Source organism: Hyla sarda, chromosome 4 (assembly GCF_029499605.1).
Source record: "Hyla sarda isolate aHylSar1 chromosome 4, aHylSar1.hap1, whole genome shotgun sequence".
NCBI classification, from domain to species: domain Eukaryota; kingdom Metazoa; phylum Chordata; class Amphibia; order Anura; family Hylidae; genus Hyla; species Hyla sarda.
Genome location: NC_079192.1, coordinates 341,837,668 through 341,863,609, shown reverse-complemented (window position 1 = coordinate 341,863,609; position 25,942 = coordinate 341,837,668). Strand labels below are relative to the sequence as shown.

The following is a 25,942-nucleotide window of genomic DNA, read 5'->3' as shown; positions in this document are numbered from 1 at the left end:
TACAAGGAGTGATGGGAGCTAAACGTCACAAGGGCCTCCAAAGGTCCTTAAGCCTTAGAGTTCACCTGGTCACGTGACCCACAGGTCCTGTTACACTATGCACAGGTAATTAACCATCTATATACACTTGTACAATCATATATATATATATATATATATATACACAAATCCTAAGAATTATTAGATAACTAATACCTAGAGGTGACTAGGGGCGGGCTAGTTAAGAAGAACCCCGACGTCCTAGGGACTCTGGCTATGGGGACTTATATATAAAGGTACCAGATAGGATGCGGTACCGGGACACCACAAACCCCCTTACTTAAGATAAGTCGACCTCGACGCCTGTCCTCTAAGACAGAGGGACTAGGACTAGAACAGGATGATCTATAAATTTGCTATACATCCTAAGTAAACATTGAACACATTTACACTCTCTGATACTCTTACTAGTATCTGGACTAGACAATAGAAATCTATCTAGACATTGGTGCTATCTAGACATAAACGCTATCTAGACATTGGTGCCATCTAGACATTAACGAAGCTATCTATCCTTTAGTTTCTAGCGTCTTAAAGGGTACCTCTCATCAAAAAAACTTTTGATATATTATAGATTAATGTATGCAGAATAACTTTACAATTGCATGTTATTAAAAAAAAATATGCTTCTCTCTATTTAATTTTCCACTTTGAAGAAATGACCACTAGGGGTCTCCCTACCAGTCCTGGCAGCAAGTATTTCAGACTCATGCTGGAGTCCTAAACACTACGAGCTGCCAGTCTGCTTTGTTCACAAAGGAGAACACTCAGAGCTGCCAGCCTGCTTTGTTCACAGCCTGTTTGGCTGTGAACAAAGCAGGCTGGCAGCTCTGAGTGTTTAGGACTCCAGCATGAGTCAGAAATGCTTGCTGACAGGACTGATCGGGAAAAATACAATAGAAAGAAGCATATTTTTCATTAACATGCTATTGGAAAGTTATTCAACATTCATTAATCTAAAATATATCAAAAGTTTATTTGATGAGAGGTACCCTTTAAACATTCTATTAAACTTACTATACATTTTAAGGCTTACTAGACAATTAGGCAGCTATCTGACATGTGGTTGCTAGCTCCTAAGACATTTTATTAGCTCTCTACACATTTTTATGAGGCTAAACTGAACATTAGTACAGCTCTCTATACCTTTAGTTTCAAGCTGACTAGACAATTTTATTATCTCACACATTTTATTCGCCAACAATAAGTTACCTGTTAGTCACGAAAGGTTATACTGGCTTGCCGAAAGCTAAGTCACAGTAAGGGTGGCTGCTAGGGTCTATCGGCTACACGCTACATACCCCTAGAGCACTTTCACATAACCTAACTAGGTTACTTTAAGAATTACGTGTTTAATTCTATATTCGCAAGAGCACCTACTGGCCAGGCAGAGCATCTCACACATGCAATGAAGTAGAAGAAGAAGTGTACCTAACAGTGGCAGGAATTGGGTATCAATATGCTACAATTCCTAAGTGTTTTCTTAAGTGAGATATTTACTTTAGTATATATACTAGAGAAACTTGAGGAGTAATTTAGAGTACTGAAAAGTGATAGGCAGAGCATTGAAGTGGGTAACCAAAGGTACTATGTGTGTAAGTACCAAATGTGAGTCCTGGTACCTTATGGGTAGTTTGCCCTGTGTAGTCCTTTGAGACTGCCGCAACACCACGTCCGAGTCATCCGGAGTTCCCTCACTTGGGGTTTCTTCAAGAGCTTCAGTCCCTGAGGGACCAGCTGGAGGGCTGGAAACAGAAGCAATATCTTCGGTGGGACTGGGGGATTCTCTTAAGACAGGTGGAGTAGTGGCAACAATACTTGGAGCAGTCATTGGAGCAGGACTGATGCTTGGTGTAGCAACCAATGGTGGTTGACAGGTAGCAACACCTACTGGCAACTGGCTAGGCGGTACGGCTACAGGCAACTATCTGGGTGGAGCAACCAGTGGCGGCTGGCTGGATGGAGCTGGGAACAGTATACCCCAATACATGGTATGCTGCTGTGATGGGAACAAAGGAATGTCCATAGTGGGATGAATTCCTTCCCCTGGCACATATTCTCTCATTGGCCTTGTTGGAGGTGGAGTAGAAGTAGCAAGAGGAACAGAAGGAGTAAGAGGAGATGAGCCAAGCACATCTTCTTTCAGACACACTTTTATCCTGTTCCTGTGGACCACCTGTGGCTCGAACCCGTCTTTCTGTATCTCGTACACGTCCGTTTCGGGATAAGGGACTGCAGTAATGGTGTATGGCTCCTTTTCCCACAAGGAGTCCAGTTTATGGGTTCTAGGAAATTTTCTGAGCCACACTTTATCTCCAAGCTGTAAGGGCTGAGCCGAAGCGTGTCGATTATAATATTTCTGCTGGCGTTCATGAACTTCATCCATTTTCTTCTCAACAATGTCCTTGGCTTCCTCAATTCTTTGTTGATGCTCTGACACCCAACCTTGGGAAACCTGAGGAGATTTGTTGAAAGGTGCCTGTAATCCGAAGGTTCGATCCTTTGGCAATTGGCCGTGTCGGCCCATCATCAGGAAAAAAAGGTGTGTACCCCGTAGAGCAGTGGACAGTGTTGTTGTAAATTTCTAGGAGTTCAGGCTACAACTGAGGCCACTCTTCGTGCTTTGAAACAGAGGCAGCTCTAAGCATTTGGATGAACACTTGATTGATCCTGTCGCAGAGCCCATTCCCCTGGGGATGGTAGGCCGTTGTCCGGAGCTTCTTGCAATCATGCAACTGGCAAAGTTCCTGGAACAACTGGGCTTCAAAGGCGGTTCCCCGATCCGTGAGGACCGATTCGGGACACCTTAGAGGTTGGATCCAATGTCGATAGAAGAGCTGAGCGTCAGTCTTGGCGGTAAGATCCTTGACAGGGACCACAACCACCCACTTGGAATAATGATCCACCATGGTAAGAGCATGACAATAGCCAGATCGAGTGGGGGCCAGCTTCACATGATCCAAGGCAACAATTTGATTCAGCCTTTCTGTACAGATGGGATGTAAAGGGGCTCTTGCGTCCCTTCGGGGGTTCTTTATCACGTTGCACACGGAGCACTCGGCACACCATTTCTCGATGTCTCCCCGCATCCCAATCTAGTAAAATCTCCTTCTGACGGTGATCTCTGTTTTATGGACCCTGAAGTGTCCGGATTGATCATGATAGGCATTCAGGACCATGGCTGCATCTCTTCTGGGAACCAAATTCTGGTGTATGCTGTCTCCGGAAACTGGGTCCAGGGAATTTCGGTAGACCAGCCCTTTGTGCAGGAACAGACGATTCCTCTGCCGCCACAGACGCTTTAACTCGAAATCCCCGTGGGCCTTGCGCACCCGAGTGGGCACTTTCTTGTGGAGGCAATAGTCTAAGAGGTCCCCGATAACCAAGCTTTCATCCTGAAGTGTCTTCCAGGTGGATAGATCTTCAGGGGCTTTGGGAGATTCAGGTCCATCACCCGCCTGGGCATTTAGAGCACTCTGGCTCACGAACCTTCGGTAGAAGGGAGGCATTTTCACATCTTCCCACACATCTTCAGCTGGAGGTGCTTCTCCCGGGGCCATGCAAGAAAGTACATCCGCATTAACATTGGTTTTGCCGCTGCGATACTTAATGTTGAAATCAAAGTTGGCTAACCGAGAGGCCCAACGCTGTTCCAGCGCTCCCAACTTAGCAGAGTTCAAATGGGCCAAGGGGTCGTTATCAGTGTAGACCGTGAAAGGGGTAGCAGCCAGATAGTCCTTAAACTTCTCAGTAATGGCCCAGATCAGGCCAGAAGTTCCAGTTTGAAGGAGCTATAGTTGGCATCATTCTTCTCAGCACCTCGGAGATGCTGGCTGGCATAGGCAATCACCCTCTCCTTGCCATCTTGCACTTGAGATAAGACCGCCCCCAGACCTTCAAAGCTAGCGTCTGTGTACAAACGGAACGGCAGGCTGTAATCAGGATACGCCAAAATGGGGGATTCCGTGAGGAGGTACTTCAGGGCTCGAAAGGCATCTTCTTGTTCCTCAGCCCACTGTATGGGGAGCCTCCCATTATAATTATCACGGGCAGTCCCTCTCAGTAATTCGGTTAAGGGTCCAGCAATTTGAGCAAAATGAGGGATGAAGCGCCGGTAATATCCAGCAAATCCCAGGAAACTTCGGACGTCTCGCACCGTCCTGGGTGTAGGTCACTCCTTCACAGCACTCACTTTCTCTAGATCAGGCTGGACTCCTTGATCACCAACGACATGTCCCAGATAGTGTACTTGTGGCTTTAGCAAGTGGCATTTGTAAGGTTTAACCTTGAGTCCATGTTGGATAAGGACTTGGAAAACTTCTTTCAGGTGATCCAGGTGTTCCATCAGGTTAAAAACATAGGATATCCATGGACATATGACACACAAAAAGGAAGAAACTGACGCGTTTCGAGCCTAATCATCTGGCTTTTAGTCGTAGCACGACTAAGAGCCAGATTAGGCTCGAAACGCGTCGGTTTCTACCTTTTTGTGTGTCGTATGTCCATGGATACCCTATGTTTTTAACCTGATGGATTAAAAGTCAAGTTTTACGTATTTTTCCCCTCTCAAGTGGAGCAGCTGGAGGTCCGTGCTTTTTTGCCCTTTCCTTGTTCATTCCATTCCGGGACCCGGCCCGCTGTTTGCCTGCCCTGCTCTCCGCACCTTACAGGACTTCTGATCTTCCAGCATTGCAGTGTGGTGCAATGCTGAAATAATTTTTCTTCCTTTTTTTCATCTCACATTATTCATGCCTAAAATGAAATCAGCTGCCCCATCGTCCCTAACATTGGTGACAATCACACCCTGCCTTTCTAGGACTTGCTTTCACACCTGCACTGTGGGCTTTCAGTAGCCATGCCTGGGTACTGGTTTCCCGTTCCCTGCGATTACTCTAAACTCCGCTTCCTGAGGTTCACACTACCTTTCTGGGCCCCAATACTTATAGAAAAACCCCTGCGGAATAGTGGATACCTGAGACCCCGTATCTATCAGAGCTTGTAACCGGATACCTTCAACCATCACCTATACATAAGGACAAGAAGCTACATACATAGACAGTCCCTTCTTGTCACTGGTTGATTCTGGACCTTCAGCCGCTACTCCTGGGGTGCGGTCCTAGACCCCAGGGGATGCCCGTTTAAAGCCCAGCATTGGCTCTTCCAGTGTCCATTCTTCTTACAATAACTACAGACGGGTCTCTGACTCCCAGGTTATTTCACAGGAGGGGTACTAGGTGGACCAACAAGGCAAGGGTCAGCCTTCTTAGATGGTGGTGTTGCAGATCTAGGAGGATTTGGCCGTACAGCCATCTCTTTAAAGGCCTTGGCTAACTGTACAATGTCCTGTTTGATGTCTTGTAAGTCAGCTGTCCAAGGGCTAGAATAAGGTGTTGACGGGGCAGATTGAGAAGGGACAGGCGGCTGGGGTGAAGGCCCCGGAGATTCGGTAGCGGGAACACTAGTCTCTTCTGTCTGAGGTCCCCACTCTTACTTTAACCGCTAGTCTCTTAAAAGCTGGGAAAGCCATGTCGGGATTTTGCACGGCCAGCATCCTAAGTTGGGCCTTGTCCCATTTGTTCAGTGCCCCTTCTATAAAACGGTCCATCAGTACTCGATTGCCCTGATCGGGCGTGATGCCATCCAACTTCTGTACCGCCTCTAATGCGCTTTGTAAAGCTACTGCATATGCTCTGAGGGTCTCACCCGGCTTCTGACTTCATTCATCTAGTCTGAGGCGTACCTCTGAGGGAGAATGAGATTCAAACACTTGAGAGAGTCCTTCAAAAATCTGTCCCACTGTGGCTTTATCAGCCGCCGGCCAGGTACGCAATTCCTCCAAGGTGGGTCCCTGGAGCTGTCCCAGGAGCAGCTGTATCTGTTGGTGAGAGGGTAATGCATAAAATCCGAAGAGGCTGTAAAACTTTTCTTTAAAGTCTCTAAATGTAAAAGGGTCACCATTGTTGGTGGGAAGCACAGGATTCCCCAAGAAGACAGGCGCAGCAACAGGGGCTCCCAACACATAGGGAGAGACTGGAGGTGGACTTGCTGGGTCCTGCGCCACCGGTGATGGAGGTCTTGCTGGAATCACAGGTAGAGTACGTCTTTGTGAAGTAGAAGGTGTTGGTGAAGGTGGCAACACCCTTCTGACTTGGGTTGGAGACCCCATTGGTGGGGCCACTGGAGCATCACCCCCTTGCTGTTCCGATGGGGGCTGTGGGGCTGCAGGTTCTGACATTTCTGTATTTGGTATGCTGGCCCTTTAAATAGATCTCGAATTCCCAGGTCTCCAGAAGATACGTAGTTGTTCTCTGATCTGGAACTTGAGAGCGTAGATTTCAAATTTGAGGGTGGTGACTTGGAACTCAACAGCTTTTAATTGAAATTTGAGTGCGTTGATCGGCAGCTGAAGTGATTCTATATAGGACTTCAATTCAGCAATCTGGTGTCTCAAAGTCCCGTACTGTTCCGGCTCATTACAGCTTCCAACCCATTGTCGCACTCTGCGCCTTTTCCCGCGCTGAACTTCCTCTCTTTGTCAGTCTCCGGCCCTAGACTCCAACAAAATGGCCACCACGGCACTGAGGGTTTCGGTGGGCGGGGTCTCTGGATCACGTGCACAGGGAGGCCCCGCACTAACTTCAGTACTTTCTTTAACAGCTTGTAGCTCCGCTGTGCTATTTTACATGCGCACTTCCTCCACACAGCACCGTGTGCACAACCCCTTACTCCTGAGTATAAGTCACAGTACATGAATAAAGTTCGCTTTCTGGGGGGGAGTACACTTTCACTAGTGGCAACTGTAGTAGGCACACACCCGAATCCTGTTCGTGCAATGCCAAAAAGGCTTTGGGGTAGCCCTTGGGGGGTGTATGGTAGTTGGGGTGTTGTTTCGGTAGATGAGGGGTTAATGTTAACCCTATAGTTCGTGATGCCAGGCTGAGGGCGAGTATGCTGAGGTAATTCTCCGGCCTATCGCCGCCCTTCCCAGTAACGATAGGTGCATGCATAAAATGACTGAAGGTCCACAAGGTAGTTGAACTTGAACTTGGATAACTTTACTTAAATGCTTGCGGTACCAATGAACAGTAAGAGTCTCTGGAAAACAGTCTTTATCTAGTGCAATGACTGACAGTTGTTGCGGACCTTGACTTCTCATAAAAGTCTCTGAATTAGGGAATGTTGCGAAGATCCGTCCGGATTTAGGGGATAGATAAGGTCCGGTGATCTTGCAGAGTGTTTAGGGATTGACACACTCACAGTTTAGCAGATATCAGCCATCGCCGCAAGGCTCAGGCCTAAACTCTCGGATGACAGCAGTGCAGATCCTTCACCATCAACAGCCCACGGGAAAAGAGAGTGAGCAATGGCCGTCGCTCCCTTATATGGGCAGGGCCGTTTTTACTGGTCCAATCAACTGTCACTCACCGTTACAAGGAATGATGGGAGATAAATGTCACAAGGGCCTCCAAAGGTCCTTAAGCATAAAACCATAGACCCGCAGTCCTGTTACGCTATGCACAGGTAATTAACCATCTATATACACTTGTACAATCATATATATATACAAATCCTAAGAATTATTAGATAACTAATACCTAGATGAGAGGTGACTAGGGGCGTTCTAGTTAAGAAGAACCCCGACGTCCTAGGGTCTCTGGCTATGGGGACATATATATGTGGTACTGGATAGGATGCGGTACCGGGACACCACATATCCCTAAAATTTAAGTGTTGTCATTATTACGCTCAACTGACCCTGGTTGATGTGATGCCATAATGAAATGTCTTTGTTGGGTAAGTTTGCGTGTGAACCTACTGTATATAGGTCCAAAAACAATTCGAATTTATCAGGTTGGTTTGATGGTCTGTAGTAGAGATGAGTGAATCGAAGCTGATGAAACCGAAATCGTTAGGAATTTCATGAAAAATTTGATTTGCAAAGAATGCGAATATCGCCGTGGCTCTACCGCGCGAATTGCTTCATTAAACTCCATATAGTGCGGTCCAGGCTCCAGGGCATCTAAAATGGTAGATCCACATGTGATGACATGGGGCAAGGAACTCTGGGAAGGCAAGGCGGTAAGGCGGGATGACCCTGAATGACATGCAGGATGTGGCCTATCAGCAGCCAGTCACCCCTGTGATGTCACAGTCCTATTTAACCGAGAGCCATATTGCGGACAGTTACTTCATTCATTACACTGCACAGAGATAGTTCAGACAGCCTGTGTATGTGTGTTGCACAGAAAAGTTTTTTCCAGCAGTGTTTCACCTCCTAGTTACATCAGCATTCTGATGGACAGAGAGCAGTGCTTTTTTCCACTAAAAATGATTTTTACTGCAGCCATTAACCTCCAAGTCACCTTCTACAGCATTGTAATACAGAGAGGGGCAGAGAGCTGTGTGTTGCCTCATACATTTCAAGAAGCTGCCTCAACTTCATAAACCTTAGCAGAGGAGGCAGGGATAATCTTTCTGCTCAATTCTGTGTCTTTGCTCCACAACAAATCATCTGCTGGTTATACTAGTCTGTAGACAGTATAATACCCAGCAGTCCATTCCTAATTGTCTTTCACAGAGTGCAATTTTGGGTTTAGTACACAGCTTTTGTGTGCTCCAGCACTGTTGTGTACTGCTGGTGTGCAAAAATATGTTTTTTTTAAGCATACTGTAGCGTATTTTTCTGCCCTCCTAAGTGCATGCCACATTCCTACATCTAAGTAGTGTACTATGTTGTACCTGTTAATCTGTCAAGGGCCTATATACTGTGAAAGGACAGCCAAAAGTAGCCACCTGCTGCTGTTCTAGACAAATACTGTTTTAAGCGTAGTGAAGCTTATTTTACTCCCCTCATATACGCACAAAGTATGTCAGGCAGAGAAGTGCCAGGACATGCACAGAGGAGTGGCAGAGGTCGCAGCAGACAAGGGGCAAATGGTAGTAGGAGTCACAGCGAGAGGCCTGATCTCCTGGTATCAACTAGCTGTCGAGTCTTGACCAGCAGCCCATCTGCTGTCATTGATTGGTTAACACGGTCATCCACTTCATCACAAGTGACATCTGATACCCCCAGTCAACAGTCAGTGGGTTCCTCAGACACAACCCTCAGTTGGCATGGCCCAGGAGCAGTCCCTGTCCTCCCATCGCCTCTGTCATATGCTGTTCCCTCCCCTAAAGAAGTATCTTATGCTGTTGGTTCAGCTCCACTATTGAGTGAGGACGATCTAATAGAGGACAGTCAGCAGCTACTGCCCAGCCAAGAAGGGGAAAAGACATCAGCTGCTTCCTTCGCTAGGCGGGCAAGTAGTGATGAGGAGAGTGACGTGGGAGGCAGTGTTGCCAGCATTCAGGGTCCTGAAGCAGACACTTTTGAGGAACCTGATGAGGACATCAGTGACATGCAGACATAACTCGATGATGATGAATCCGATCGCACTTGGGAACTGGGTGCAGAAGGGGCTTCTTCATCATCAGAAGAAGAGGGTTGCAAGTGGCCCAAGGTTGCAAGGTAGTAGCATGATTGGTAGTCAGCATGGTGGCAAAAGTGGAAAATCTGTAGCCAAACCTGGCCAGGGGAGACCACCTGCTTCGCCTACTTTCCCAGGAGGTAGTGGAACAGGGGTTCCTAGAGACGGCAGCAGTAGCAGTCAATTAGTGCAGACTTTTGGTGAGAAAATCAGCTACTCGGCGGTGTGGCAGTTTTTCCGGCAGCATCCGGAGGAGGTTAACATTGCCACATGCAATATATGTCAGCAGAAGGTGAAGCGTGGCCAGGGTCCAATGTTGGCACCATGGCCAACATCAACATATACTTTGCCACCATAAAGCGGCCTGGGAGTACCGTGGCTCCGATGTAGTGGCCCAGCCTGCTGTGTGTCATACCCTCCTGTTGCTCCAGATGCTTCTGCTCCTCCTACTTTTAATCAATCCATCGGCAAAGCCATGTCCAAGAGACCACAGTATGCGCCCACTCATCAAACGGCGGAGAGACTGAATGTGCTCTTGTCTAATTTGCTGAAGCTGCAGTCCCTCCCTTTTCAAGTGGTGGCTCTGCACCTTTCAGAGAACTGATGGCTTGTGCCCAGCCGAGGTGAAGAGTGCCAAGACGTAATTTCTTTGCGAAAAAGGCAGTACCAGCCCTGCACAATTTTATGGAAGAGAAGGGGGGCCAGTCCTCGAGCCTGTCAGTGTGTACCAAAGTGCACGGCAGCACCAATGTCTGGAGCTGTAACTATGGTCATGGACAATACATGTCCTTTACGGATCACTTGGTGAATGTGGGTCCTCCACAGACACAACACCAACTTGGACAGGTTACGCCACTTCCTCCTTCATGCTCTCAGGCCGTTGGTCCTGTGACGGTGTGTGACTCCGCCTCCTCATCCTCCACTGTGTCCTCAGCCTCCACTGTCCAGACAAGTCTCAGTGCCCTTCAGCATACCATTTGTGTAGGGCACGGCGGTGTCACACTGTTCTTCACATGGTTTGACTTGGCGAACGGAGTCACACAGGAGGAACTGCTAAAAGTCATTCATAAAGAAATCGGAGCATGGCTTACTCCACAAAAACTGGAAATGGGAACCATGGTGACTGACAATGGGAAGAACATCTTGACTGTGCTGCGACTGGGAAGGCTGAGCCATGCGCCCGGCATGGCACACAAGTTCAGTCTGGTTGTCAAGCTGTTCCTGAAGTGTTCCCCCCATTTGCAAGACATCCTAACAATGGGAAGGAAACTTTGCATGCACTTCAGCCACTGTATGCCGCAAAGCACACCCTCGTGCAACGTGAGAACGGTGTCCCCCGACATAGTCTGATTTTTGATGTTGCCACATGTTAGAATTCCACCCTCCATATGTTGGACCGACTGTACGAACAGAGAAAAGCCATCACCAATTTATTGATGATCAAAGCGGATAGGGAGACTCCGCAGTGTAACTTCAATGTGAACCAGTGGCAGTTCATACATGACACCTGCCGTTTGCTCAGGCTCTTTGATGTAGCCACAATTGATGATGTCATTCCACTGCTTCATTTCTTACACGTGTTGGAAACTATGGCTGGTCAGGGCACTGGAGACGTTTCGCCTACATCTCACGGCCACATTAGCCCTGTGGGGGGCTGATTTGGAGGAGGAGGATGAGGGGCACAGTGGAGCACAGTTTAGGTTTCACAAATGAGCAGATTTTCGAGTAATCTGACAGGAGAGGAGGAGCAGGAGCAGCCAGAGGAGCTAGAGGGTTATGAGGAAGGTGGGACAGAGGACCCAGACACACCATGGCAGTATGCAGTGGAGATGGAGGCAGGGAGTCTCTCTGAGTCCCTTGCACAAATGGCACGATGCATACTCACTTGCTTGCGTAGTGACAGCCAAATTGTCAACTTTCAGCAGCAGGATGACTTCTGGCTCTCCACCTTATTGGACCCTCCCCACCGCCACAAAATAGGGGCCTTTTTTACACCCACTGAGAGGGAGGACAAACTGACCTACTACAGAGGCATCCTATGTAGTCAGTTGGCCGATGCCCTTCAGCACTATCGTCCATCCTCTCGCAGGTCTGAATCAGGGGACCCCCTGCACTCAACCTCCACTGCCATGGCTGCTGGGGAGGGGTGGGGTTGCAGGAGCAGTACCAGCTCCATCAGCAGCAGCCTGGGTCTACAGTCGCTGATGAGTACCTTTCTTCACTCGCATAGTGAAGCAACTCATCAGCAGCAGATAGACCTGGAGCAGGACCAAAACCATCAGGTGGTGGCATACCTTGATATGCCCATGCCAACACTTCATGAAGATCTGCTGGACTTCTGGGCAGCCAAAGTTGATTTGTGGCTTTAACTAGCAGAGTATTCCCTAGAAAAGCTGTCCTGCCCGGTCAGTAGTGTGCCATTAAAGCGGTTGTTTAGTGCTGCGGGGGCAATAGTCAGCCCAAGGAGAACTCATCTGTCCACGAAAAATGTAGAGAGACTGACCTTTGTGAAGATGAATCAGGCATGGATCAGCTAGGATTTCCATCCACCAATGCCTTATTCATCAGAGTAGATTGACCATGGTGCCACACCAACACTTCACAAATATGGATAGTGCCAAACAGATTTAAGGCGCTGCTCCCCAGTTACAAACATTCCTCCACATCAGACCTTTTTTCACCCACCTTCATCACCGGATACTGATATTGCCACCCACCGCACCTCTCTATCACCGGGTCACTTTGAGGACTCCTGATGATGCTGCTGCCACCTCCAGGCTGTGCCATTCAGCCACTATATGGTCTCTTAATGCTTCATTTCCTCCAGGCTGTGCCATTTAGCCACTATATGTTCTCCTCATGCTTCAGCCAACTCCAGGCTGTGCCGTTCAGCCACTATATGGTCTTCTCATGCTTCAGCCGCCTTCAGGCTGTGCCATTCAGACTCTATACGGTCTCATGCTGCCACAAACTCCAGGCTGTGCCATTCAGCCACTATATGGTCTCATCATGCTTCACCCCCTCCAGGCTGTGCAATTAAGCCACTATATGTTCTCCTAATGCTTCAGCCACCTCCAGGTTGTGCCATTCAGACACTATATGGTCTCCTCAGGCTGCCACAAACTCCAGGCTGTGCCAATCAGCCACTATAGGTTCTACTTATGCTGCCGCCAACTCCAGGTTGTGCCATTCAGCCACTGTATGGTATCCTCATGCTTCAGCAAACACCAGACGGTGCCATTCAGCCAATATATAGTCTCCTCATGCTTCAGCCAACTCCAGGCTGTGCCATTCAGATACTATATAGTTTCACCACCTTCAGGCTGTGCCATTCAGCCACTATATGTTCCACTCCTGCTGCAGCCAACTCCAGGCTGTTCCATTCAGCTACTATATGGTCTCCACATGCATATCCATATACATATATCCATTTACATATATTGTAACCACACGCCTGGGCCCAGGACATTAAAACTTTGAAGTGTGATCTTACATTTCAATTTCAAAATTTTCAATTTTAAAATTCATCTTTAAATCTTAAGGATTGTGAAGCCCTATTGTCTCCTCATGCTGCCGCCAGCTCCAGGCTGTGCCATTCAGCCACTATATGGTTTACTGATGCTGCTGGGCCTGGGACATTACCTCAAAATATTTTATGGTAGCACTAGCTACCATAAATCTTCAATTCCAATTTTAAAATTCATCTTTTAATCTTAGGGATTGTGAAGGCCTATTGTCTACTCATGCTGCCACAAGCTCCAGGCTGTGCCATTCAGCCACTATATGGTTTACTGATGCTGCTGGGCCTGGGACATTATCTAAAAATATTTTATGGTAGCACTAGGCTGTGTCACTGTGTCACCACATGGTCTCCTTATGCTGTTGGCACCTTAAATTAACCTTTTACATTTTTTAAAATCTTCAATTCAAATTTCAAAAATATCTTTAATCTTCTCTATTGTGAGGCCCTATGGTCTTGTTAGGCTGTTGCCACCTCCAGACTGGGTCATTCTGCCACTATATGGTCTCCTCGTGCTGGCACCAATCCCAGGCTGTGTCATTCTGCCAGATTATGGTCTCCTCATGCTGCTGCTACCTCTAGGCTCTGTCATTGTGCCGCCATGTGAGTCCTTGTTACATTGGGTTTTGTGGTCATACAGTATTAGTTCAAAGTAAACACCAGGACATTAAACTTGGGAATCTAATTTAAATCTTAAATTTTATTTAAAACAATTTATGTAATCTTTTCAAGACTGAAGCCCTATGGTCGTCTACATCATATTATCTGTGGAATTATCACAAGAATCCAATGGAACAGCTTGGAGCGATAACAATGAACTATAACTGATGAAATGAAACATTCGCACTTTCATAGACAGGGGGGCAATGAGAGGCAGGGGCTGGAACAGGTGCTTCATCAGGCTGATGATGCCTGATGAAGCAGTCTATCTGTGAAACGCATTGCATCATGGGTGAATAAACCTCAGATCCCTTTACTTGTGTGTCCTGCGCTTTGAATCCCTTCGACATGTTGGAGGTCCTATTCTTTTGTTACATTGATTTGGGGAGTCAGGGTGATTGGAACACAGAACTCAATGCTCTTTTAACTTATTAATTGTATCTCTAATTTCCAGTAGGTGTGCATGTATTTCCACAGGGGTGGGGGGTTGGGTTAATAAATGTGGTTTTACAGTCAGACAGGTTAGTATAAGTGCAGTTTCATGATTTACTATAGTCTCAGTGCTTGGACTCGGCGTCCAAGGTGTACTTCGTTTGCATTGTCGCTCTGTTTGTATTGTTGGAAGCTTGAACAGCTAGGATTATTTATATTTAAATTTTTATGCGTGACAAATTTTCTATTTGGAGCTGTGGTAGATCTTTGTGAGGAGTGGGGCTTAAAATTTCCGTGTTTTTTAGGCTGATCAGGGATTTTTTGTATGTAATGCTATACATTATTTTTAGATGTATGTGGTTGACCCGTGGTTGGTGTTTTTGCTGGTGATTTTTTTTACTTGGGACACTGTGTTCCTCGATGTTGGTAATTTATCAGTGGCTCTCTTGTTCCATGTTCTGTATACACCATTTAGTCTGTCTGATCTGCCCCGTTGCAATTTATTAGCCTTAGAGGCTATTATATCAACCTGAGCTCTGCTTATTTTTTCAGCTATACCTTGACTGAGTCTATTATAATCTTTATGAGAAATTAAATAGTTTAATTGTATGATAATATTTTGCAGCTCTTCATTAATGTTATCTGTTAGTTTACCTCTCTTTTTACAAATCTCCTGCATAAGGATATTGGCACACTCATTCTGTGCCACGTCGCAATTTGCAAAAAATCCGGGATCATCTTTAAACATGGGATCAACCAGCAACTCAGACATATACAGTAGATGTTTAAAAAGTCAATGTCAATACTGTGCCATAGTTCGTCATGAAGAAAATCATCTAGTTTATGGAAAAGTGTTGCCAGTTTCCTGAGAGTCTAATGGCAATGATTTTTTTGTGTAATGAGAGATTAACCTGGTGCGGTTCTGCATTCTCATTGTTAAATATTCCTTGCTCTGGAAAGTTGGGTTAATTGCACTAGAAGAACAATCAGAAAAAGGAGGGAGGATCCATTGCCCTACCTCCCCATAGGTAGATGGATAGTTAGTTAAGTGGGTAGGATAAGCCCCTCCCCCCAAAAAAAAATATATAAAAAAAAGTAAATAACTTACCTTACTGATCATGCCCACGCAGAGCTGTTCCGTCGGATCCAGTAACTTCTGTGTCAGGGTGCATTCACACGGAGTAATTCAAGAGGAATTTACTCAAGTAAATTCGCAGGCAATTTGCGTGGAATTTGCGTGCAATTTGTGCGGACATGGCTGAAGAACCCTTCACTTCTTTCTCCTCCATGTCCGTGCACAATTCCGTGCGCAAATCTGTGCGCAATTTTTTCCGCCCGTAAATTTTTCGGCATGAATTACTCTTCATTTACTCCGTGTGAACGCACCCTCATAGTGTAGGTGGCGCGATGCACAAGGTCCTGATACGAGTGTCTGGACCTTATGTGTTAGTATGGTTGAGCGGCCACAGGGCCCTGGAACCGCCCCCCTCCTTTATTCTCCCATACTCGAAACACTTGAAGTGTCATCCATAAAGCACAGTTGATAGCTGTGGATCCCAGAACCTTGTGATCAGTTTAGAAGATGATAATCCTTTAAATAATAGTTTAAAATATTCAAGTAATATACACACAAACATATAAACATATAACTGGGTAGCCAGAGAGAATTGCTATATTATACTCTTCTTCTTTATCCATTTTGACTTTTGTTATATGAACCATCCAGTATATCAAATACATTGCAAAATAGCAGTTTTAAAACAAAAGGCAAATATACCAAAACATAGACGCTTACAGTTCATGCTGCAAATGAGGAAGTGGTAAAGGAAATGTGCTGCTGGCTTTTTCTGAGAACTGAGAACCAGTAATATGGAGGAAGTAGTGACTATTCTAGAAGATGTATCAGCCTACTGTTCATACTGAAAAATAACAAGTCAGTGTCCTGGGCACCACTAGGCACTTTATCCTTCATGACCGAACAGCTAAAGCAATTCTGGATCATACAAAACAGATAAAGAACTGGGATTTATTAATGTATAGTCTGCTATGAACTAAACTCCAAGGCTATTTCGTCAACAAGAAAACAAATGGATTTTCGAAAGGTGCCGTCATGTGCTGAAGTGAGCTCCTGGAGCCCTCTAGCCCTCGTTGATTATTTCAGAGTGGTAAGTACCTTATGAGTATTAATAATGTTACTGTAGTTGACAAGACTATTTTATCTCACGGCACTGTATCACTCTAGATAAAAGTAGTAAACTAGTTATTTAGAACATTGCATGAAGCTTTATAGCTAGAAGTATGTATCCAAATCAGTAGGTACAGACAAGTCATGATACTAAGTGATAAAAATTAACATATCTCTTTATTTTTTATTTTTTTAGTGCAACCTTAAGGATTGTGAAAAGGTTGTTAAAAAGCAAGGAATTGATGGAAAAAGGTTTTTGGTAAGCTTCTAACCTAGCATGCTTTTATAAGTCAAATGCAATAGAACCCGACAACTTATGTATATACTTTAACATCATTTATATTACAAATATGTACCAGCCTGGTGCAAGGCCTGACTTTCCTGGCATACACCAGATATATATCAACACACCATTATTTTGCTGTATAGACGAGCATAGTCAGCTATACTATTCTCTACACAGGGTTAAAGTAAAAACTTTAACATACATTCTGTATATGATTTCTTATTGCTTCTTAATCAGAGGGCTCACACAGAGATGAAATCAGGGGGTATGGACTCCGCCATGACAGTTGTTAAGGCTCTTGATGCTATGAAAAAACATTTAAAGGAGAATTGTTGTTTCATAAAATTATTTATTTATAAAATCTTTCAAATAATCTGCTCTGTGCAGACATCTATGCCTCATTCGGTCTATTTTTGCATATTTGTGAACTTAGACTTTAGGTCTTCAAACAAAATTCAATTTAACACAAGAAACTGTTAAAGATCTTTCGCCTCTCATGTAGCCTTCATACTGCATTGCCAGGGGACTTCTGTTTTTACATCCTGGGAGCTTCTCTGTTGATGTCTGAGTTAAGTAGACTAATGTTTATAGCTGTTGAGACTTTTGACACTAAAGATCATTTTAATAATTGAACGCAAAAATAAAAAAATGTATAAAAAGCAAAAGTCTATATTACCATTACTTTTATTAAAGGACAACTGCAGTGGTAAACATTTTTATATGCCCATGCCTGGGCCTCAAAAATAAACAAAATAAACTTATACATACCTTCCTACGAGCCCCCGTTGGTCCAGCCTCACGGTCCGGCAGTGCCGACGTCATTCCACTTCCTGGGGACGGGGACACTGCAGAGCCATCGGCCTATCACCGGCTGTGGCGATGTCCCGCCCCGGTCGGTGATAGGCTTAGCCAACTGTCCTGTAAGGACCTCTGGCCGACTTCTTACATGACAGTGGGCTCAGCCTATCACCGACCGGGGCGGGACATCGCCACGGCCGGATGATACGCCGGCGGCTCTGAGGCATCCCCATCCCCAGGAAGTGGAATGACGTCGGCACTGCCGGACCGTGAGGCCTGTGCCGGACCAACAGGGGCTCGTAGGAAGGTATGTATAAGTTTATTTTTGAGGCCCGGGCACGGGCATATATAAATGTTTACCACTGCAGTTGTCCTTTAAGTAAAAAGATTAAAGTGAAAGGATGACAGGATTACTGTGAAAGGATTAGAGGATACTTGTAATTTCACATTGCTATTTATGTTCATTGGGGGAGATTTATCAAAGGATTTAGACAGTTTTTTCCTGTCAAAAATTGTCAAATAAATATGGGCCATTGTTCCAGAAGTCTTACAGTTTGTTCAGATGCAACCTAACTATTATTGCAGGTTTTTTTGCTGGTAACCCTTCCAAACAACCATACTTTTTTTTTTTTTCAAATTATACTGTTATGATCTTGAATATTTAAAATGCTAACTGAGGTTTGTAGAGTCTGATATGTAGCCCTTGTTTTACAATTTGTATGAACATTGCATGGTCTGTCGGACCTTAGTATGACAAATTTGCAGTGATGTCCACTCCTGGAAGGTTTTTAGTTGTCTTGAAAGTTTTTCCACTTATAAATTATCTTTTCTACTGCAGAATTTTGGACATGTTTAAAATGGCTGTAAAATCCTTCCCAGATTAATGGTCAACTACAATTGCTTGTCTGAGATCACATTCTGTATATTTGGCCATTGGGCTAACACATGCCTAAATGTTCCAGAACAGCAAGCTGGCAATTATTCTGCTATAAAGGGAACCAAGCATTAGTTTTTACCATATGTAACACTTGGCGACACATTATACTGTATGTGGTAAACTTTTCATCCTCACCATTTCTGGGGAACATCTAACTTTGTAAGTCTCCCCCTGTAATTAGTCCCCAGGGTGGGGAACTATACTTACTTAGTCCCAATGTGATACTCCCTCGGCATGATTGACAGCCCATGTCATGGCTCTGTTCCCTAAGCAGACAGAGCAATGACACGGACTGTCAATCACACCAAGGGGGCGTCACTATGGTTGGAGTGACCGGACTAGGTAAGTATAGCTTCCCACCCAGGGGACTACTTACATGGCAGCAGGGGAGACTTACAAAGTTCATATCCTCACCATCCCTGGGGGCAGAAATGTCCCAAGAATGTTGAGAATAATGAAGATTTTACCATATGTAATGCGTTGCCAAGCATTATATATGGTAAAAAGTAATGCTTGGTTTCCTTTAATAGAGATAGTCACACTTGCTGATGATCAATTAATCAAGGGAATTTGATTAGCAGCACCTGGCAATTACTTACCCTCTTAATTTCTATGAAAGAAGTAAATGTGTACTTAATTTTTCACACACTGATTCTACCTTTTGACCAAATTTTTGTTACATAGATAATAAAAGGGTATATTTTGTCATGTGTTCTTCATCTGAGGTTTTATATACCTAATTTTAAGATCTTCTACGGGGCAGATTTTAATTCTTTTATGTCTTGATATGTAAAACCATAAAATTGAAAGAGGGTGTGCTTTTTTTTTACTGTATGTCATTAGAAACATGCTTTTTGCTTATAGCTGATATCTGGTTATATTGTACTGAAAGCACAATATAACCAGATATGTTAAGAGGGAAAATAATGTGATGAGTAAAAATATATAGCGATAGGTGGCAAGACTATAGGATTTTTGCAAAGTATTTTACTCTTGGCATATATCAAAGATTACTTTTTTTAGTAAAATTTAAATTGAATTATTTGAGTGCCAGTGAAAACCAGCAACCTATAGGCATGAACCATAAGCTAGGTTACTATAAAATGTTCAACAACTACTAAAACTATAAGTAAAATAAAAAATAAGCAACAAAATATGCACATAAACCGATCGATTACTTAATTAGTGCAAAAAACATAATTCAAACATGTCAATGGCCTAAAAATCATCAATGTAAATACTCCATCACAGAGATAATTTCCTAAATAATGAAGAGTTATTAACCCCTTAACGACCACGGACGTAAATGTACGTCCTGGTTTGGCGGGACTTTCCACTTCCCGTTCCGATGCTCGCGTTATACAAGGCAGGTTGCGGCTGCCGGGGACCCACTCGTAATGGCCGATATCCGTGATCGTGCGGATGTCCGCCATTAACCCCTCAGATGGCGTGATCAATACAGATCACGGCATCTGCGGCAGTACGGTAATTTGAATGGATGATCGGACCGCCCGCAGCGATCTGATCATCCAGCATGGCAGCCGGAGGTCCCCTCACCTGGCTCCGGCCGTCTCCCGGGGTCTTCTGCTCTGGTCTGAGATCGAGCAGACCAGAGCAGAAGATGACCGATAATACTGATCAGTGCTGTGTCCTATACATAGCACTGAACAGTATTAACAATCAAAGGATTGCTATAGATAGTCCCCTATGGGGACGTAAAAAGTGTAAAATAAAAGTTGAAAAATGTAAAAAAAAAAAGTAAAAAAAAAAAGTGAAAAATACCCTCCCCCAATAAAAATGAAAATTGTCAGTTTTTCCCATTTTACCCCCAAAAAGTGTAAAAAATTTTTTTAATATACATATTTGGTATCGCCACGTGCGTAAATGTCCGAATATCAAAATATAATGTTAATTATCCCGTACGGTGAATGGTGTAAACGTAAAAAATTTTAAAAGTCCAAAAATGCTGCTTTTTTTTTCACATTTTATAAAACAAAATTAATAAAAAATGATCTAAAAGTTTTATATATGCAAATGTTGTATCGATAAAAAGTACAGATGACGGCGCAAAAAATGAGCCCTCATACCACCCTATATATGGAAAAATTAAAAAGTTGTAGGTGGTCAAAATAGGGCGATTTTAGATTACTGATTTTGTACAAAAAGTTTTAGATTTTTTTTAAGCGGTACAAAAATATAAAAGTATCTAGCCATGGGTATCATTTTAATCATATTGACCCACAGAATAAAGAACACATGTCATTTTTACCGTAAAGTGTATAGTGTTAAAACAAAACCCTCCAAAATGCGCAAAATTGTGGTTTTCATTTAAATTCCCTCCCTAAAGAAATGTTTTGGGGGTTCAACGTACATTTTGGGTTCATTACAGAGTACAATTGGTCATGCAAAAAATAAGCCCTTATATGGGTCTGTAGATGGAAATATAAAGGAGTTATGGATTTTAGAAGGCGAGGAGGAAAAAACGAAAACGCAAAAATAAAATTGGCCTGGTCCTTAAGGTGAAAATGAGCTTGGTCATTAAAGGGTTAAAATACCAGCAACAAATCACAGTGCAGCTTTCATTTTTTCAAGAGTTAAATAGGAAATAAAAGATGCATTGTGAATGGTTATTATTGGCAACAAAGACCATTTCAACAGTTTCATAATCTTCCCAAATATATCTACTTCCTGTGTCCTACCTGTTCACTTCCTTTCTCAGTTGGGTTTAGTTTTGGGTCCACTCTTGATTTTCTCTGTATGCAACTTTAGCTGCAGATATATTCAAAAAAGAAAAAGTACAGAGAATTGTGCCATTATATGGTTTTAAAGGTGAAGATGATAAAAGGGTCTCACCATATTGTGTTGCTCTTGCAGGAACAACACTGTTTATAGCTTTTAAAGTAGACCGGAGTTCTTTTTTCTGGGTCTGGGACAGTGGTTCTTAACCTGGGTTCGATCGAACCCCAGGGGTTCGGTGAGTCAGTCTTGGGGGTTCGGCAAGGGAGGACTGCCGTGTGTTTTTGCCTCAGCACATCCCTGTGTTCCGTAAGATGCTTTCGGAACACATGGACGCCTGACGTCCCTTGCGTGCGCCCATGGCAACGGAGTGCGGAGGAGCGGAGAAGAAGCAAGGACGCCCGCTGGCAGTTGGTAAGTGTTTACCAGCGGCACGTCAGCTTCGGTGTTCCGACCACCGATCCTCCGGTCCTGCTATGGCCGGACCAGAGGAGCGATGGTCGCAACACTGAAGTGGGGCAGTACACAGGCATACACCCTCCAGCCATACTGTATGGCTGGAGGCTGTATGTCTGTGGGGGAACTATACTGCCAACGTAATGTGGGGGACTATTTTGCACCTAATGTGGGGAACATACTGCCAGCCTAATGTGGGGGAATATATTGCACCTAATGTGGGGGGACTATACTGCCGGCCTAATGTGAGAGACTATATTGCACCTAATGTGGGGGAACATACTGCCAGCCTAATGTGGGGGACTATATTGCACCTAATGTGGGGGAACATACTGCCAGCCTAACGTGGGGGACTATATTGCACTTAATGTGGGGGGACTATACTGTACCTAATGTGGGGGAACATACTGCCAGCCTAATGTGGGGGACTATACTGCCAACCTAATGTGGGGGAACTATACTGCCAACCTAATGTGGGGGAACTATACTGCCAGCCTAATGTGGGGGAACTATACTGCCATCCTAATTTGGGGGAACTATACTACCAACCCTAATGTGGTGGAACTACAACCTAATGTGGGGGGGGACCTATACTGCCAACCTAATGTGGGGGGAGCTGTGCTGCGTACTTAAAGGGGTAGTCCACTAATAAGATATATAATTGTGCATAGGAATTTGTTCATAGTTTTTTTTGTTTTTTTTAACTATAGTCCGGCCCTCCAATGGTCTGAGGGACCATGAACTGGCCCCCTGTTTAAAAAGTTTGAGGACCCCTGCATTAGGGCCTAATGTGTGGGTTAACACTGCCTGTAAATATTCATTATGTTTTTGTGTGAAAATCATGTTTTCATGGTTTTGTTCTTTGTTCTTAATGGTTTTGTTCATTTTGTGCACCTATGTATAAATATATGCTTAAATATATACCTCCTATGTTTTGAATTTGAAAAAATCATATTTTATTTTTCCAATTAAGAGGGTTTCGGTGAATGCGCATATGAAATTGGTGGGATTCAGTACCTCCAACAAGGTTAAGAACCACTGGTCTAGGATCTGCTGGCCATCGGTTCAGGGTTCGTTGTACCAACACAACTTCAGTTGGGCAGATTATCAACAGGTTTGGCTTCTAGTATCATCTTAAGGCTGATATACATCTTTCTGGGACTAAAGAACACTAGGGACTGCAGACATCTCCTGTTAACATTTCAAACTTATTGTTTCTAAAACCGAGCTCCTTTTTTTCCTTCATCTTCTCCACCTTACCATGATGGGGAAATTTATTATAAGCTACAAGCTTCATTTACACAAAAATGTATGATTTCTGGCTAGTTTATGTGGCACTCATAACTTTTTAGTATGTGTGGGCCTTAGCTGGAAGGGTCATGATGACCTCACATGGCCGAGAAGTTGGTATAAATTATTGCTGATACCTATTCCAGTTCCTAGCTGGCACAGATTTCAGCATGTGACACACAGTAACAAATGTAGCAAAATTATTAAAATGCCTTAACCTTTACCTTAACACTCTACCATAAAAATAACTTCTACATTTCTTTGATTATTCCCTTTAATAAATTCCCCCCTAATGTCTCTCCTTATGTAATAACCCCACCCTCCCAAGGCATCAGTCACAATGCTTTGGAGCTATTTTTCGCTCTGATCTTCATTTACCTCATCCCATTGCTAAAAGCATATAGGGGAACATTTATCATTGTAGGGTATTTTTTTTTTTTACACTTTTTTGTATGCTAATAAAGTGTAGGTGCAACAAATTTATTAAATGGATGCAGGGCATTTGATACATTTTGTGCAGATACATATTTACTGGAATTTCCCGGGTTTAATCTTTGCACAAAATTTTGCAACTTTTTTTATCCTCCTGTGCAAAAAATTTTCAACTTTTCTTCACATACACCAAAAAGCTAAGCCAGGTCTGGGTTGGTATATTTTTGCAACTTTTTGGAAGTGTTTACACAAAAATGTGTGACTTTTTTTATTTTATTTTTTATGTCAAGGTTGATAAATTACCACTGCATAGTGTAAAGGATACATGGTGCACTGCAAGTAAACATTGTGAACAATGGAAAAAAGAAACAACACTGCGCCTAAACTGCACCAAATATAGACAACACAAAAACTCTAAATGCAATAAATGTCCCCCATTGCCTTCACCTAAAACATCTATATCTGTTCCTTCCTTGTAAGTGACACTGCTAAAACATTAAGGGGGACAGAAAATGTCATAGAGCAGCAAGAAATGCTAGCAGAATGCTTGGGTGTATAAGGAGAGGTATTAGCAATAGAAAGAGGGAAGTGCTCAACCCGCTATACAGGGAACTGCTAAGACCTATGGTGCACAGTACTGGAGACCATGGGAGATATTCATCAAGACCTGTGCAGAGGAAAAGTTGACCAATTGCCTATAGCAACCAATCAGATTGCTTCTTTTATTTTTCAGTGGCTTTTTTTAAATATAAGAAGCAATCTGATTGGTTGCTATGAGGCAACTGTTCAACTTTTCCTCTGCACAAGTTTTGATGAATCTCGCCCAAGTTTTGATGAATCTCCCCCATATCCATATCTCCTGAATGATATAGATACATTGGATAGAGTTCAGAGAAGAGCTACTACACTAGTTCATGGATTGTAGAATACAACTTACCAGGAAAGCTTAAAGGACCTGAACATATATATCTTAGAATAAACATGAGACAGAGGGGGCTTGTAGAAAAAAAATTGTGCATTTTTTACATCTTATGCTAATGCAGGAAATGATAAATTTCCCCCAAATTTGTTTTATTATTTTAGATAGATTGGGGTTTATTTACTAATATGATCCCGACTCTTTTTTGTCAGGTTTTGCACCCAAATAGTTTTGCATGGAATTTGCGACCAAAAAAACAAAACCCTCCATTTTACAAGAAAAACCCAAAAAGGGGGCATGTCCCTGACAGTTTTGAAAACTCTCAACATATTTACTAAGGTTTCCACAAAAAATTTGGTTAATTTTAGCTGGAAAAAACCTGACAGATCAGAACAGTTGTAAAAAAGCAAAATGTAGGGAAAAGTGCAAAATGCAGAGAAACCTTAGTAAATACCTTGGGAAAATACCTGTCGGAAATCAAAACCCACATAGAAAACTACACTCCACTCTTAGTGAAAAAAAAATTGGGGTGTATTTACTAAGAGTGGAGTGTAGTTTTCTTTGTGGGTTTTGATTTCCGACAGGTATTTTCCGACAGGTATTTACTAAGGTTTCCCTACATTTTGCACTTTTCCCTACATTTTTTTTTTTTTTTTACACATGTTCTGATCTGTAGGGTTTTCCTCAGCTCAAATCCACCACATTTTCTGTGGAAACCTTAGTAAATATGTTGGGATTTTTCAAAACGCCTCGTTTGTCAGGGCCACGCCCACCTTCTCCAGTGGCCACATCCTGTTTTTTTGTTTTCCTTGTAAAATGAAGGGTTTGGGGTTTTTTTTGGTCGCAAATTGTGACGCATGGAACATGTGACACAATTTGGGTGCAAAACCCGACAAAAAAGAGTTGGGATCACGTTAGTAAATAAACCCCATTGTGTTTGTCTTTAAAGGGGTATTCCGCCCCTAGACATCTTATCCCCTATCCAAAGGATAGGGGATAAGTTGTCTGATCGCCGCGGTCCCGCTGCTGGGGAGCCCTGGGATCCCCACTGCGGCACCACGCTATCATTACAGCACAGAGCGAGTTCGCTCTGCACGTAATGATGGGCGGTACAGGGGCCGGAGCATCGTTACGTCACGGCTCTGCCCCTCGTGATGTCACGGCCCGCCCCTTTCAATACAAGTCTATGGGAGGGGGCATGGCCCCCTGCCATAGACTTGCATTAAGGGGACGGGCCGTGATGTCACGAGGGGCGGAGCCATGACATCACGCTGCTCCGTCCCCCGTATCGCCCGTCATTACGCACAGAGCGAACTCGCTCTGTGCTATAATGAGTGGGGGGTGCCGCAGCGGCGATCCCGGGGGTCCCCAGCAGCGGGACCGCGGCGATCAGACAACTTATCCCCTATCCTTTGGATAGGGGATAAGATGTCTAGGGGCGGAATACCCCTTTAATTGGGATTTGTAATACAATCAGACCAAATAATGCAAAGTCCAGGAAATTCCAAAGTCTTCAACCTCTGGGAACATTTTCTGGGTTGTGATGTACCTTTAGAAAAAGTTTGAGATGAACTTCTCTAAAAAAAAATCTATTAACTATATCATAGTGAGTAAGATGAAAACGATTGACTGTTGTGATAGATTCTCTACACTATATATAAAGACATTTTAGGAACCACTTATTTCCTTCCTTGTGGCAAATATTTGAATAGCATTTATATTTCCTGTAAATATAAAAATAAAATACCACCAGAAAAGCTTTTGGTATATGTAATTGTGTATATG

At 43.8% G+C, this 25,942-nt stretch overlaps 1 protein-coding gene across 1 annotated transcript in view; it reads left to right on the top strand.

Moving 5' to 3' along the window:
• The first annotated feature begins 16,024 nt into the window (after positions 1 to 16,024).
• Positions 16,025 to 25,942, top strand: part of LCP2 (lymphocyte cytosolic protein 2) — a 143,871-nt gene continuing 133,953 nt past the window's right edge. Inside the window, exons 1-2 of the mRNA XM_056516522.1 lie at positions 16,025 to 16,283; positions 16,500 to 16,562. Coding sequence (XP_056372497.1) covers positions 16,206 to 16,283; positions 16,500 to 16,562 — 141 coding nt within the window. The 5' untranslated portion in view covers positions 16,025 to 16,205. The remainder of the gene's footprint in view (positions 16,284 to 16,499; positions 16,563 to 25,942) is intronic.